Here is a 14575-nt window from a genome sequence, read left to right on the forward strand (position 1 = left end):
TACTATATATAGTGACTATATACTGTTTACTATATACTATATACAGTAGTATTGTTATAAACTACTCATACTAGTAAATTCTAGTATGACTAGTTATAAAGTCGTCATACTGTACTGTCAGTACTGTCAGTACTGACGGTACTAACAATACATTTGAGTAGAATTTGAATGTGATCTTGTCCCTGGATCATAGAGCGTGTTTCCAGAAATAGGTTGAAAGCTTCGTTCTCCGTCACCACGTCACTTCCCATAACACACAGTGGTTATTATTAGATTCTATTACTTTTATTTAGTTAAACATGATGCCTGAGCTCATGGGAGACAGCAGCTGACAGGAAAAACAAAAGACAACAAGAAGGAGAAAGGAATCAGAATAAAAATAGAGAAAAGAAAATGACAATATACAATGAACCTTATAAAAACAACCTAAAAATGTTCAGTAAACACCGTAAACAGTAAACACTGTAAACAGTAAACACCGTAAACAGTAAACACTGTAAACAGTAGACACACTAAACACCGTAAACAGTAAACATTGTAAACATTGTAAACAGTAGACACAGTAAACAGTAAACAGTACACACCGTAAACAGTAGACACACTAAACACCGTAAACAGTAAACACCGTAAACAGTAAACACTGTTAACAGTAAACACTGTAAACAGTAGACACACTAAACACCGTAAACACTGTAAACAGTAGACACAGTAAACAGTACACACCGTAAACAGTAGACACACTAAACACCGTAAACAGTAAACACCGTAAACAGTAAACACCGTAAACAGTAAACAACATAAACAGTAAACACTGTAAGCAGTAAACACTGTAACATGTAAACAGTAAACACTGTAAACAGTAAACGCTGTAAACACTAAACAATGTAAACAAATAAACACTGTAAACAGTAAACACTGTAAACAGTAAACACTGTAAACAAATAAACAGTAAACACTGTAAACGGTAGACACAGGAAACAGTAAACACCTTAAACAGGAAATACTGTAAACAGTAAACACCTTAAACAGTAAATACCGTAAACAGTACACACCATAAACAGTAGACACAGTAAACAGTAGACACCGTAAACAGTAAACACCGTAAACAGTAAACACTGTCAACAGTAAACAGTAAACAGCAGACACAGTAAACAGTAAATACCTAAAACAGTAAACAAAGTAAACAGTAAACACCTTTAACAGTAAATACCGTAAACACCGTAAACAATTGACACAGTAAACAGTAAACACCGTAAAAAAATCAACACTGTAAACAGTAGACACAGTAAACAGTAGACACAGTAAACAGTAAACACTGTAAACAGTAGACACAGTAAACAGTAGACACAGTAAACAGTAAACACTGCAAACAGTAAACAATGTAAACAGTAAACAATGTAAACAGTAAACCCCGTAAACTGTAAACACTGTAAACAGTAAACACTGTAAACAGTAAACTGTAGACACAGTAAAAAGTAGACACAGTAAACAGTCTACACCGTAAACAGTAGACACAGTAAACACCGTAAACAGTACACACTGTAAACAATAGACACAGTAAACAGTACACACCGTAAACAGTACACACTGTAAACAATAGACACAGTAAACAGTAGACACAGTAAACACTGTAAACAGTAGACACAGTAAACAGTAAACACTGTAAACAGTAGACACAGTAACCAGTACACACCCTAAACAATAGACACCGTAAACTGTAAACACTGTAAACAGTAAACAGTAGACACAGTAAATAGTAGACACAGTAAACAGTCTACACCGTAAACAGTAGACACAGTAAACAGTAGACACCGCAAACAGTAGACACAGTAAACAGTAGACACAGTTAACACTGTAAACAGTAGACACAGTAATCACTGTAAACAGTAGACACAGTAAACAGTACACACCCTAAACAGTAGACACCGTAAACAGTAGACACTCTAAACAGTAGACACAGTAAACAGTCTACACCGTAAACGGTAGACACAGTAAACAGTACACACCCTAAACAGTAGACATTTAAACAGTAGACGCTGTAAACAGTAGACACAGTAAACAGTACACACCGTAAACAGTAGACACCGTAAACAGTAGACACCGTAAACAGTAGACACTGCAAACAGTAGACACAGTAAACAGTAGACACAGTAAACAGTAGACACCGTAAACAGTAAACACTGTAAACAGTAGACACAGTAAACAGTAGACACAGTAAACAGTAGACACAGTAAACAGTAGACACAGTAAACAGTAGACACAGTGAACACTATAAACAGTAGACACAGTAAACAGTAGACACAGTAAACAGTAAACACTGTAAACAGTAGACACAGTAAACAGTAAACACTGTAAACAGTAGACACAGTAAACAGTAGACACAGTAAACAGTAGACACCGTAAACAGTAGACACAGTAAACAGTAGACACAGTAAACAGTAGACACCGTAAACAGTAGACACAGTAAACAGTAGACACAGTAAACAGTAGACAGAGTAAACAGTAGACACAGTGAACACTATAAACAGTAGACACAGTAAACAGTAGACACAGTAAACAGTAAACACTGTAAACAGTAGACACAGTAAACAGTAGACACAGTAAACAGTAGACACCGTAAACAGTAGACACAGTAAACACTATAAACAGTAGACACAGTAAACAGTAGACACAGTAAACAGTAAACACTGTAAACAGTAGACACAGTAAACACTATAAACAGTAGACACAGTAAACAGTAAACACTGTAAACAGTAGACACAGTAAACAGTAGACACAGTAAACAGCACACACCGTAAACAGTAGACACTGTAAACAGTAGACACAGTAAACAGTAGACACAGTAAACAGCACACACCGTAAACAGTAAACACAGTAAACAGTAGACACCGTAAACAGTAAACACAGTAAACAGTAGACACTGTAAACAGTAGACACAGTAAACAGCACACACCGTAAACAGTAAACACTGTAAACAGTAGACACTGTAAACAGTAGACACAGTAAACAGCACACACCGTAAACAGTAAACACCGTAAACAGTAGACACAGTAAACAGTAAACACTGTAAACAGTAAACACCGTAAACAGTAGACACAGTAAACAGTAAACACTGTAAACAGTAAACACCGTAAACAGTAGACACAGTAAACAGTAGACACCGTAAACAGTAAACACTGTAAACAGTAGACACAGTAAACAGTAGACACAGTAAACACCGTAAACAGTAGATACTGGCGGTGACTCTTCTCCTCCTCCTCCAGTTATCCTTTCTTTCTTCCCCACTTCCTCCCAGTTTGTGGCCTTCGCCTCCCTCTTCTTCATCCTGGTGTCCATCACCACCTTCTGCCTGGAGACCCATGAGGCCTTCAATACCATAGTCAACAAGACGGACCGGGATCTAGACCCGATCCAGAACCGGAGCTTGATGAACCCACCCGGGGACGGGGGTCGGCGGCAACAGCTGGAGATCCAGACAGACCCGGCGCTGACCTACGTGGAGGGGGTCTGCGTCTTCTGGTTCACTGTGGAGTTTCTGGCGCGGGTCACCTTTAGCCCCGATAAGCTGGAGTTTGTCAAGAGCGTCCTGAACATCATCGACCTGGTGGCCATCTTGCCCTTCTACCTGGAGGTGGCGCTGAGTGGGCTCTCGTCCAAGGCGGCCCGGGATGTGTTGGGCTTCCTGCGGGTGGTCCGCTTTGTCAGGATCCTCAGGATCTTCAAGCTGACGCGCCACTTCATGGGTCTGCGGGTGCTGGGCCACACCCTGCGCGCCAGCACCAACGAGTTCCTGCTGCTGGTCATCTTCCTGGCGCTGGGCGTCCTCATCTTCGCCACCATGATCTACTACGCCGAGCGCATCGGCGCGGACCCGGAAGACCCCACGGCAAGCAACCACACCATGTTCAAGAACATCCCCATCGGCTTCTGGTGGGCCGTGGTCACCATGACGACACTGGGCTATGGCGACATGTACCCCAAGACGTGGTCCGGGATGCTGGTGGGCGCGCTGTGCGCCCTGGCCGGGGTGCTGACCATCGCCATGCCAGTGCCCGTCATCGTCAACAACTTCGGGATGTACTACTCGCTGGCCATGGCCAAGCAGAAGCTGCCCAAGAAGAGGAAGAAGCATATCCCCCAGGGGCCACAGGGCGGCTCGCCCAGATACGGCTGCAAGGCAGACCTTCACACCCCCGCCACCTGCAACAGCACCCAGGGGGCGCTGTGCCAGGAGAAGGGCACCAGGACGCTGCAGCGGCAGCGCTCAGGTGAGGATGGCGGTGAAGGGGTGGACGTTAGTATTTTTGTTAATTTCAGGGTGTCCTTGTCAAATTTAATTAACTCTCTGGTTGTCTCCGGATGTAGTTGCTATGGAAACCTACGTTTGGTCCTGATGTGAGTGAAGGTCTGAGGGTCGTCTGCCTATTGTCAGAGATTCCATATTCAGGAATCACAGATGAATTGATCTCATCATTTAAGCAAATTTGTTATTTTTTAACCTAGACCTTTCTCAATCATTGGGAGTCCTGTCCGTTCCCATAAGGTGGTTCACAATGTGGGGTCTGGGGACCTGCAGGGGTCCTTCCAGAGGTTCTAGGCGGTCCCAAGCAAAATGATGTACAGTTCAACTTCAGCTGTATTTCATTTAAATTATAGAATATCCAATAATGTGTGTTTGAGTCCTGGTTTCACTGTTCTCTCCCTGACGAGAGACACTCGATCCCATCAGATGAGATCATACTTTAATGACTTTATTAAACTGTATCTAATCAAAAAAAATATCGATCAGTCCTGTCGGCAGACTGCAGCCTGGGCAGCGACCTCACCTTCTCCCCAGACGAGAGCTTCCCCATGCGGCGGTCCAGCTCCAGGGACTACAGGGACTACCGGGACCACCAGGACCACCGCGGCACCGGGACCTGCTTCCTGCTCGCTGCCAGTGACTACAACTGCCCTGCTGACGGCGGGGGGATCTGCAAGTCAGGTACACCTCGCCCGACCCCAGCAGTGATCCTCTCCCTCCAGGAGGGGGTGGTACTCTTATTTCCTTGCTTTGTCACGGGTGGTTCCGTAAAGGGTCTCAATTGTCAAATAAAAGTGCTATTGGACATACTGGATCGGGCTTTTGGTATAAGATTCAGGGCTCGACAACAACAGTTGTTGGGGGCAACCAGGTTTGAATCGTCGAGCATCTCATGTAGTCTGGTTGCCCCGTTGTCATTTCACATAGTATACTGTATGTAGATGCTCTGTCCCAACATGAAGAAGGTTAAGATCAGTATTATAATGATATGAAATCAATATCACTCGGTCATAAAAGAGAAATTAAAAAGTGTTATTCGGCAAACATTTTGTCAATCAACAGCTGACACATGGTTGCCGTACTTGGCATCCGTTGTTTGTTACTTGTTAGTGTCGGCCGCTGAGGTAGTGACGCTCGAAAGCTTTGAAGATCTTTGTAGATGTTACCTCATCACGAGAAGGTTTTTTATTCCATTTAAAACTAAAACATGTAAAGAAACTGCCCAAAGAAAATAAGGGGAAAATAAGGGATGAAGGGATCCCATCCTGGGATTAATAGCATCAATCCTGAATCCTTTGTCCTTTCAATAAAAAAAGATGGAGTTGAACAAACAAGATGTCCGCCAAAGGTCTTCACCGGTTAGCGTTGGTGTTCTCCCAGTGACTGCGGCGGCGACCTTTCCACCAGGTTATAAAAGACACAGTTTTTTCGACACCTCTAGCTCCATTATCTCCCACATCTTCCGACGTTTATGCTGGAAGGCTAATCCTCTGCTAATTAGTTCTGTCCCTACGCAGAGTCATCCTGTGTTCCCAGGATCCTATGTTCTGAGGGCTTTGGAACATAGGGCCCTGGGAACATAGGACCTGAGGAACCTTGGACCCTGAGATCATAGGACCCTGGGAACATTGGACGTGGGGAACACAAGACCCAGGGAACATAGGACCCTGGAAACAAAGGATTTTGAGGACATAGGACCCTGGGAGCAACGGACCTTGGGAACATAGGACCCTGGGAACATAGGACCATGGGAACATAGTCCCCTGTGAACATAGTACCTTAAGAACATTGGAACATGGGAACCTGGGAACATAGGCCTTTGAGAACATAGGACCTTGAGAACATGGGACCCTGGGAGCATAGGCCCTGGTAACTTAAGACCCCGGGAACATAGGACCCAGGCAACAAAGGATTCTGGGAATAAAGGACCTTGGAAACATGGGACCCTGTGAACATAGGACCCTGGGAACATAGGACCTTGTGAACATAGTCGCCTGGGAACATAGGACCATAGGAACATAGGACCTTGAGAACATGGGACCCGGGGAGCATAGGACCTAGGAACATAGGACCTTGAGAACATGGGACCCTGGGAGCATAGGCCCTGGGAACTTAAGCACCGCGAACATAGGACCCAGGCACCAAAGGATTCTGGGAATAAAGGACCTTGGAAAATGGGACCCTGGGAACATAGGACCCTGGGAACATAGGACTTTGGGAACATAGGATTCTGAGAACATAGGTGTTAGGCCCACGGCCTCCCAGCACCACTAGAGGACGCTCTTGCCTCATCTGCAGCTCCCCCCTTGAGCTAATTGCATTAATTCCTAGCTCCTAGTGCTTGTTTCAAGTCTCTACTCTATGTCTCTTTGTTTCCCCTTACCTGCTTGTCTCCTCTCGTCTACCCAGTCTGTCCGTCCATCTCCAGCCAGCCCGGTTTACCTGCTTGTCTCCGCTCGTCAACGAAGGCTGTCCGTCCTTCTCCATCCAGCCCCGTTCCCCGTCTCTCCACCCGGATCCTGGACCCCTCCTCCCGGTCATCCTCATCCCTGCCCAGCCCTGCTCCATCCCTACCTGACCGGGACCCTTCTGGCCAGCTCCACTGTGTGGGCTAATAAACATCCTTTGTCTACCTCCCATCTCCCCGTGTCGTGCGTTTGAGTCTCTCCTAGCCCTGGTCGTGACAGTACGGTCTGGCTAAGAAAACATGGACCCAGCCGACACAGAGGGGCTCCGCCGCGCACTCCAGGGCCAAGGAGTGTTGCTTGGTCAACATGACCAGGCCCTCCGGGACATCGCGGAACACCTCCCGACCATCTCGGCGGCCGTCAGCAGCCTGCAGGTTCCACCGGCTCCCGTGGCCCCCCCTGCTCCTCCGGCCCTCCCTCCTCCCTCCTCCAGGGCTCCCAGCGCCTCTCTCGTCCCCCCTGAGCCCCACGTTCCGGCTCCAGCGCCTTACGACGGCGATTTCGGCACTTGCCGCGCCTTCCTTGTGCGCGGTGGTTTTCCAGCAGCAGCCATCGTCGTACCCCTCCGATGGAGCCCGCATCGCATTCCTCATCTCCTGCGTGAGAGGGGTGGCTCTTGGCTGGGGTTCCGCGGTTTGGAGTCAGGGGGGCCCCGTGAGTCTCTCCTACGATCTGTTCACCCGCGAAATGAGGAGAGTCCTCGACCACCCAGTTTGTGGCAAGGAGGCCACCAGAAGACTCCTCTCCCTCCGCCAGGGTCCCCGTAGCGTCGCCTCCCTCTTCATCGAGTTCCGGACACTAGCCGCAGAAAGTGGCTGGAATGACGGAGCCCTACAGGACGTGTCTCAGCGCGCCCTGAACGACGAGTTGCAGGACAAGTTGGCGCGGTGGGACATGCCCATGGACCTGGACCAACTGGTGGAGACCGCCATCCGCCTGGACAACCGGCTACGGGAGCGCCGGCGCGAGAGGGAGGGGGCGAGACTCCAGCCCGTGCCTCCCGCCTGGGCGGCCACGCCCTGGTCTCCAGCGCCCACTACTCTTGGGTGCCTCAGAAGTCCCCGCCTCTCTCCGATGCCGAGCCCAGGCAACTCAGTCGCTCCCGGATCTCCCACGAGGAGCGAGCTCGCCGCATACAGACCGGTGCCTGTCTGTATTGCGGCCGGCTGGGACACCTCCGAGCCAGCTGCCCGGTCCGGCCGGGAGAGGGCGACCCCTCGCAAAGGGTTACATTCCGGTCACTCCAGCTCCAACCCTCTCTCCCGTCCTCTGCTCCCAGCTACCCTCTCGTGGAGGGGTATAACACTCTCTTCCTCCGCTCTCATAGATTCCGGGGCGGATGCGAGTTTTCTCGACCTGGGACTAGCAAGCCAGCTAGGGCTGACACCCGTCCCTCTCCCCACACCGCTCGAGGTCAAGGGGCTAACCGGGTCACATCGGACCTGGATTACCCACCAGACGGCCCCCCTCGAGCTGCTACTCTCCGGCAACCACCGTGAGTCCTTGAGGTTCTTCCTCATAGATTCCCCACTGAACCCCTGGTTCTGGGGTACCCCTGGCTCCAGACCCACAACCCTCAGATGGACTGGCGCTCAGGTAGCGTGAGCTCCTGGAGCACACACTGCCATGCCCACTGCCTCCGCTTGGCCTCAACCTCGTCGCTGGGCGCGCCACCAGGGGACCCCAAGAGCCCTGACCTGTCCTGGGTTCCTTCACAATATCTGGACCTGGCCCCTGTCTTCAGCAAGCAGGACGCGCTATCCCTACCACCCCATCGCCCCTACGACTGCGCAATCGACCTCCTGCCAGGCGCCCCCCTCCCCTGGAGTCGCCTGTATATTGTCTCCCTGCCCGAACAGGAGGCCATGGAGACCTACATCCGCGGCTCTCTCGCTGACGGGATCATTCGCCCCTCATCATCTCCGCTGGGCGCAGGGTTCTTCTTTGTTGCCAAGAAGGACAAGACCCTCCGTCCCTGTATCGACTTCAGGGGACTCAACGACATCACAGTCAAGAACAAGTACCCCTTGCCCCTGATGGACTCAGTCTTCGTCCCCATTCGGGGTGCCACCCACTTCTCCAAACTCAACCGCCGCAACGCCTACCATCTGGTCCGCATCCGTGAAGGGGACTAATAAAAGACCGCATTCAACACCCCGCTCAGACACTTAGAGTACCTGGTAATGCCTTTTGGTCTGTCAAGTGCCCCAGCGGTCTTCCAGGCCCTAATTAACAATGTCCTCCGGGACATGCTCAACTCATTTGTCTATGTGTACCTCGACGACAGAGAAGTGTGTCTTCCATGTTCCGTCCGTTTCCTTCCTAGGTTTCATCATTGGCCGGGGGAGGCTGGAGATGGACCCCAAGAAGGTGGCCGCCGTGATGGAGTGGCCAACGCCAGCCAATAGGAAGCAGCTCCAACGCTTCCTTGGGTTTGCAAACTTCTACCGGCGCTTCATACGAAACTTCAGCCATATCGCCACTCCCCTCTCAGCCCTTACCTCCACCGCAGTGGGCTTCAAGTGGACTCCCGGGGCCGAGGGCGCATTCCTCAACCTCAGAAGCCGCTTTTTGTCAGCACCAGTCTTGGCCCAGCCCGACGCCAACCTCCAATTCGTGGTAGAGGTATACGGGGGTCGGAGCGGTACTGTCTCAGCGTTCTCCAACCGACGGTAAGCTCCACCCCTGTGCCTTTCTTTCCCGCAGGCTCACCACACCCGAGCGTAATTATGACGTGGGCAACCTGTAACTCCTGGCCGTCAAACTAGCCCCGGAGGAGTGGCGCCACTGGCTTGAAGGAGGAATACACCCCTTCGTCGTCTGGACCAATCATAAGAACCTGGCCTATATCCGGACGGTGAAGCGGCTCAACTCCCGGCAGGCCAGGTGGGCTTCGGCCGGTTTAACTTCTCTCTATCCTACCGCCCAGGCACCAAGAATACCAAACCTGACGCCCTGTCCCGTGTGTTCGCGGCAGAGGCGAAGACAGGGGATCCAGAACCCATCCTTCCACCCTGTGCCTTGCCGCCACGCTCACCTGGGAGATCCAGTCCCTTGTCACCCAAGCGCAGGAACACCAGCCGAACCGAGGTACCACACCCCCTAACCGCCTGTTCGTCCCTGACTCCGCACACTCCCAGGTTCTGCAGTGGGCCCATGCCTCCCGCTTCAGCTGCCATCCTGGGATCACGCCCACCCTGGCTGTCATACGCCAGCGCTTCTGGTGGCCGACCCTGCTCCCTGACACCCGGTCCTTCGTCTCTGCCTGTCCCACCTGCGCCCAGTCGAACCTCCACACGACCCCGCTCCGGCCTCTTCCGCCCGTGACCCATCCCGACTCGTCCTTGATCCCACATCGCCCTGCACTTTGTCACCGGTCTCCCACCATCCCAGGGCAACACTACCATACTCACGGTGGTGGACCACTTTTCTAAGGCGGCCCACTTCCTCGCCCTGCCCAAACTACCATCGGCAAGGCATGCGGACCTGCCGGTGGCCAAGTTGTTCTGCCGTCATGGCATCCCGGCAGACGTGGTGTCGGACATAGGACCCCAGTTCACCTCCCAGGTCTGGCGCGCCTTCTGCTCGGCCCTGGGGGCACAGGTCAGTCTCTCCTCCGGTTTCCACCCCCAGACCAACGGCCAGACGGAGCGGGCAAACCAGGAGGTGGAGGCCATGTTCCGCTGCCTGACAACCACCAGCCCCACCTCCTGGAGCGACCAGCTGCCATGGGCCGAATACGCCCACTTCCCCCTGGTCAACGCCTCCTCTGGCCTGTTGCCCTTCCAATGCTCTCTGGGCTACCAACCCCTGCTGTTCCCTGCTCGGGAGGTTGAGATCGCCGTACCCTCCGTCCAGGCCCACATCCGTCGCTGCCGGAGGAAGTGGAGGAGTGCCCGCTCTGCCCTACTCCAGGCCTCCGCCAGGTCCCAGCGGCAGGCGAACTGGCACCGCGCGCTTGGACCCACATACGTCCTCGGACAGATGGTATGGCTCTCCACAAAGGACCCAAAAACTCGCTCTCCGGTATGTTGGTCCCTTCCCCATTGTGTCAATCCGTGTCCACCCCACCTTTCATGTGTCTCTGCTTTAGCCAGTGGTTTCCAGCCCTCTCTCCATCCCCGCCAAAGCCCCACCAGCCCCCCGCACCATCAAGTCACCCGGCCTACACAGTGAGGCGCCTGCTGGATGTGTGGTGCCGGGCCGAGTTGTACAGCTACTGGCTGCATTCCAAGTTCCTAGCTCCTAGTGCTTGTTTCAAGTCTCTAGTCTATGTCTCTTTGTTTCGTCTCGTCGACCCAGTCTGTCCGTCCATCTCCAGCCTACCCGGTTTACCTGCTTGCCTCCCCTCGTCAAGGAAGGCTGTCCATCCTTCTCCATCCAGCCCGGTTCCCCGTCTCTCCACCCGGATCCTGGACCCCTCCTCCCGGTCATCCTCATCCCTGCCCAGCCCAGCCCAGTTTATAAGCTCCACCATGTGGGCTAATAAACATCCTTTGTCTGCCTCCCATCTCCCCGTATCGTGCTTTTGGGTCTCTCCTAGCCCTGGTCGTGACAATAGGACCCTGGGAACATAGGACTTTGAGAACATAGGACCCTGGGAACATAGCACCCTGGGAACAAAGGACATTGAGGACATAGGACCCTGGGAACATAGGACTTTGAAAACAAAGGACCCCGGGATCATAGGACCCTGGGAACATAGGACCTTGGGAACATAGCATCCTGGGAACATAAGACTTTGGGAACATAGGACCCTGGCAACATAGGATCCTGGGAACATGGGACCCTGGGAAGGTGGAATTCTGGGAACATATGAGCCTGGGAACATATGACCTTGAGGTGTAGGACCCTGTGAACATATGACCCTGGGAACATAGGACCCTGGGAACATTGGACCTGGGGAACATAAGATCCGGGGAACATAGACCTTGGGAACATAGGACCCTGGGAACATAGGACCCTGTCAACATAGGCCCTAGAAACATAGGACCCGGGGAACATAGGACCCTGGGAACATTGGACCATAGTAACATAGTACCCTGAACATATCATCTTGAGAACATCGGACCCTGTGAACATAGGACCCTGGGAACATCGGGCCGGGGAACATAGGACCCTGAGAACATAGAAGCCTGGGAACATAGGAGCCTGGCAACATGGGATCCTGGGAACATAGGACCATGTGAACATAGGACCCTGGAACATAGGATCCTGGGAATATAGGACCCTGGGAACATTGGACCTGGGAAACATAAGACCCGGTGAACATAGGACCCTGAGAACATACGACCTTGGGAACATAGGACACTGAGCCCGTCTCTCCACCCGGATCCTGGACCCCTCCTCCCGGTCATCCTCATCCCTGCCCAGCCCAGCCCAGTTTATAAGCTCCACCATGTGGGCTAATAAACATCCTTTGTCTGCCTCCCATCTCCCCGTATCGTGCTTTTGGGTCTCTCCTAGCCCTGGTCGTGACAATAGGACCCTGGGAACATAGGACTTTGAGAACATAGGACCCTGGGAACATAGCACCCTGGGAACAAAGGACATTGAGGACATAGGACCCTGGGAACATAGGACTTTGAGAACATACGACCTTGGGAACATAGGACACTGAGAACATGGGACCCTGGGAACATTGGACCCTGGGAACATAGATTCGCTCCTGCTAAACACCCTGATTTTATATTTTTATAGATTCATATTTTTATCTTTTTTAATTTAAATTTATTTATATTTACTATACATTTGTATTTTTTCGCCTTATGTTATATTACATTTTTTACATTCATATTTTATGTAGTATTTCATATTCATATTTTTATAGTATTTCTATTTTTTATCATCTTCCTGCTCCATCAGGAAAACCTCATTATTGTCATAAAACACCAGGAGATAATATGGACTTTGATTGTAGATTTATGGAAACTGTAATTTTGCCGTTTTGTTTTGGGGTTTTTGCATGTTCCAGAGTGGTTGGAATTGTGGATTGTAATATTCTATCAGGTTTTGTGTGAGAGCGCCCCCTGTGGCAGCGCATGATAACTGCATGAAACTGAGAGGAAGTCAAACTCAGATGGAGAGAGCAACGCGGTAGAGTGGAGGTAGAGGAAAGTCTCTTCCATTCAGCCCTGCATTCATTTCTTCATTCATTCCATGCAGGGTTGAATCTGTGGTGCAAAGCATCATGGGCATTTCCAATGAACAAGGGATTTAAATAACGTTTTATTCAAACTGTATTGTGTGTGTGTGTGTGTGTGTGTGTGTGTGTGTGTGTGTGTGTGTGTGTGTGTGTGTGTGTGTGTGTGCATGAAGAGATATCACAGCACATTCTCACCAAACCGTCTCTGCTTCCGTCTGTCCTATCTCCATCGCATCTCCTGCTCCAACCATCTGCCTGCCTACCAACCTGCCTGCCTGGCTACCTGTCTGCATACCAACCTGGCTACCAAACTGCCTGTCTACCAACCTGCCTGACTGGCTACTTGTCTGCCTACCAACCTGGCTACCAACCTGCCTGCCTGGCTACTTGTCACCCTACCAACCTGGCTACCAACCTGTCTGGCTACCAACCTGCCTGCCTGGCTACCTGTCTGCCTACCAACCTGCCTGGATACAAACCTGGATACCAACCTGGCTACCAACCTACCTGCCTGGCTACCTGCCTGGCTACCTACCTGCCTGCCTGGCTACCAACCTGGCTACCTACCTGCCTGCCTGGCCACCTGCCTGGCTACCAACCTGGATATCTACCTTCCTGCCTGGCTACCTACCTGGCTACCAACCTGGATATCTACCTTCCTGCCTGGCTACCTACCTGGCTACCGACCTGGCTACCAACATGCCTGCCTGGCTACTTGCCTGCCTACCAACTTGGTTACCTACCTGCTGCATTACTACCTACCTGCTGCCTGGCTACCAACCTGGCTGCCAACCTGCCTGTCTGGCTACCTACCTGCCTACTAACCTGGCTACCTACCTGCCTACCAACCTGGCTACCTACCTGCTGCCTGACTACCTGCCTGGGTACCAACCTGGCTACCAACCTTCCTACCTGGCTACCTGCCTGGCTACAAACCTGGCTACCTGTCTATCTGCCATGTCCATGCCATGGTCTTCCACCTCCACCACCTCTCTCTTACTGTCTGAAGGCTATGAGAAGTCTCGGAGCTTGAACAACATTCCGAGCGTGCTGTCCCCCGGCCCCTCGCCCTACGGATCTCCGTGTCGCTCGCCCAACCCCTCCATCCTCTGAGCCACACCTCCATCCACTCGTCAACCTCCACCCAGACCGCCATCTCAGTAGGAAGCCGTGTGAGAAAACATTCCAAAAGCAAAAGACTAGAACATCAAAAAGGGAATTAGCGGGTTATCATTAGCTTTAGCGTGGTGACTGGATACAACTCTTATTAAACTATTTAGTCCATGATGGATCAATAATCAATCAGTTATCAAACATATACAATCAAACTTGTATGTCCATGATTGTCATTAAGTCATAATAAGATCGTTCATTGTTAAGTATTATTTATGTTTATAATTTGTTACGAAAGATGTTGTTGTAGTGTCCAGCGGTTTAGAGACATGTGGAGTAGTTTGTTACTTAATAACATTGTTGCCGAGTCTGATTCAGACGTCCTAAGTTAACCAGTTAGTGTAGCACGTAGCTCTGGGGCTAGCTGATAATAAAATGCAAAAAAGAAAGAGGTGCTGGCAAGCGCCAGCCATCTTGTTTACCAGCAAGGGATACCAGACGCAGCCGAGTTTAGCTAGCACTACAAAAAAGTTCTTCCAGGAAAAG

At 50.8% G+C, this 14575-nt stretch overlaps 1 protein-coding gene across 1 annotated transcript in view; it reads left to right on the forward strand.

Moving 5' to 3' along the window:
- LOC307246369 (voltage-gated potassium channel KCNC1-like) overlaps positions 1-14029 on the forward strand; it is a gene marked incomplete at both ends in the record, with an annotated part of 30703 nt that extends 16674 nt beyond the window's left edge. Inside the window, 3 exons of the mRNA XM_080022288.1 lie at positions 3296-4268; positions 4790-4984; positions 13926-14029. Coding sequence (XP_079878414.1) covers positions 3296-4268; positions 4790-4984; positions 13926-14029 — 1272 coding nt within the window. The remainder of the gene's footprint in view (positions 1-3295; positions 4269-4789; positions 4985-13925) is intronic.
- Between the last annotated feature and the right edge of the window lie 546 nt (positions 14030-14575).

The sequence above is a fragment of the Zeus faber genome (assembly GCF_960531495.2).
Source record: "Zeus faber genome assembly, chromosome: 21".
In the NCBI taxonomy this organism is placed as follows: Eukaryota; Metazoa; Chordata; class Actinopteri; order Zeiformes; family Zeidae; genus Zeus; species Zeus faber.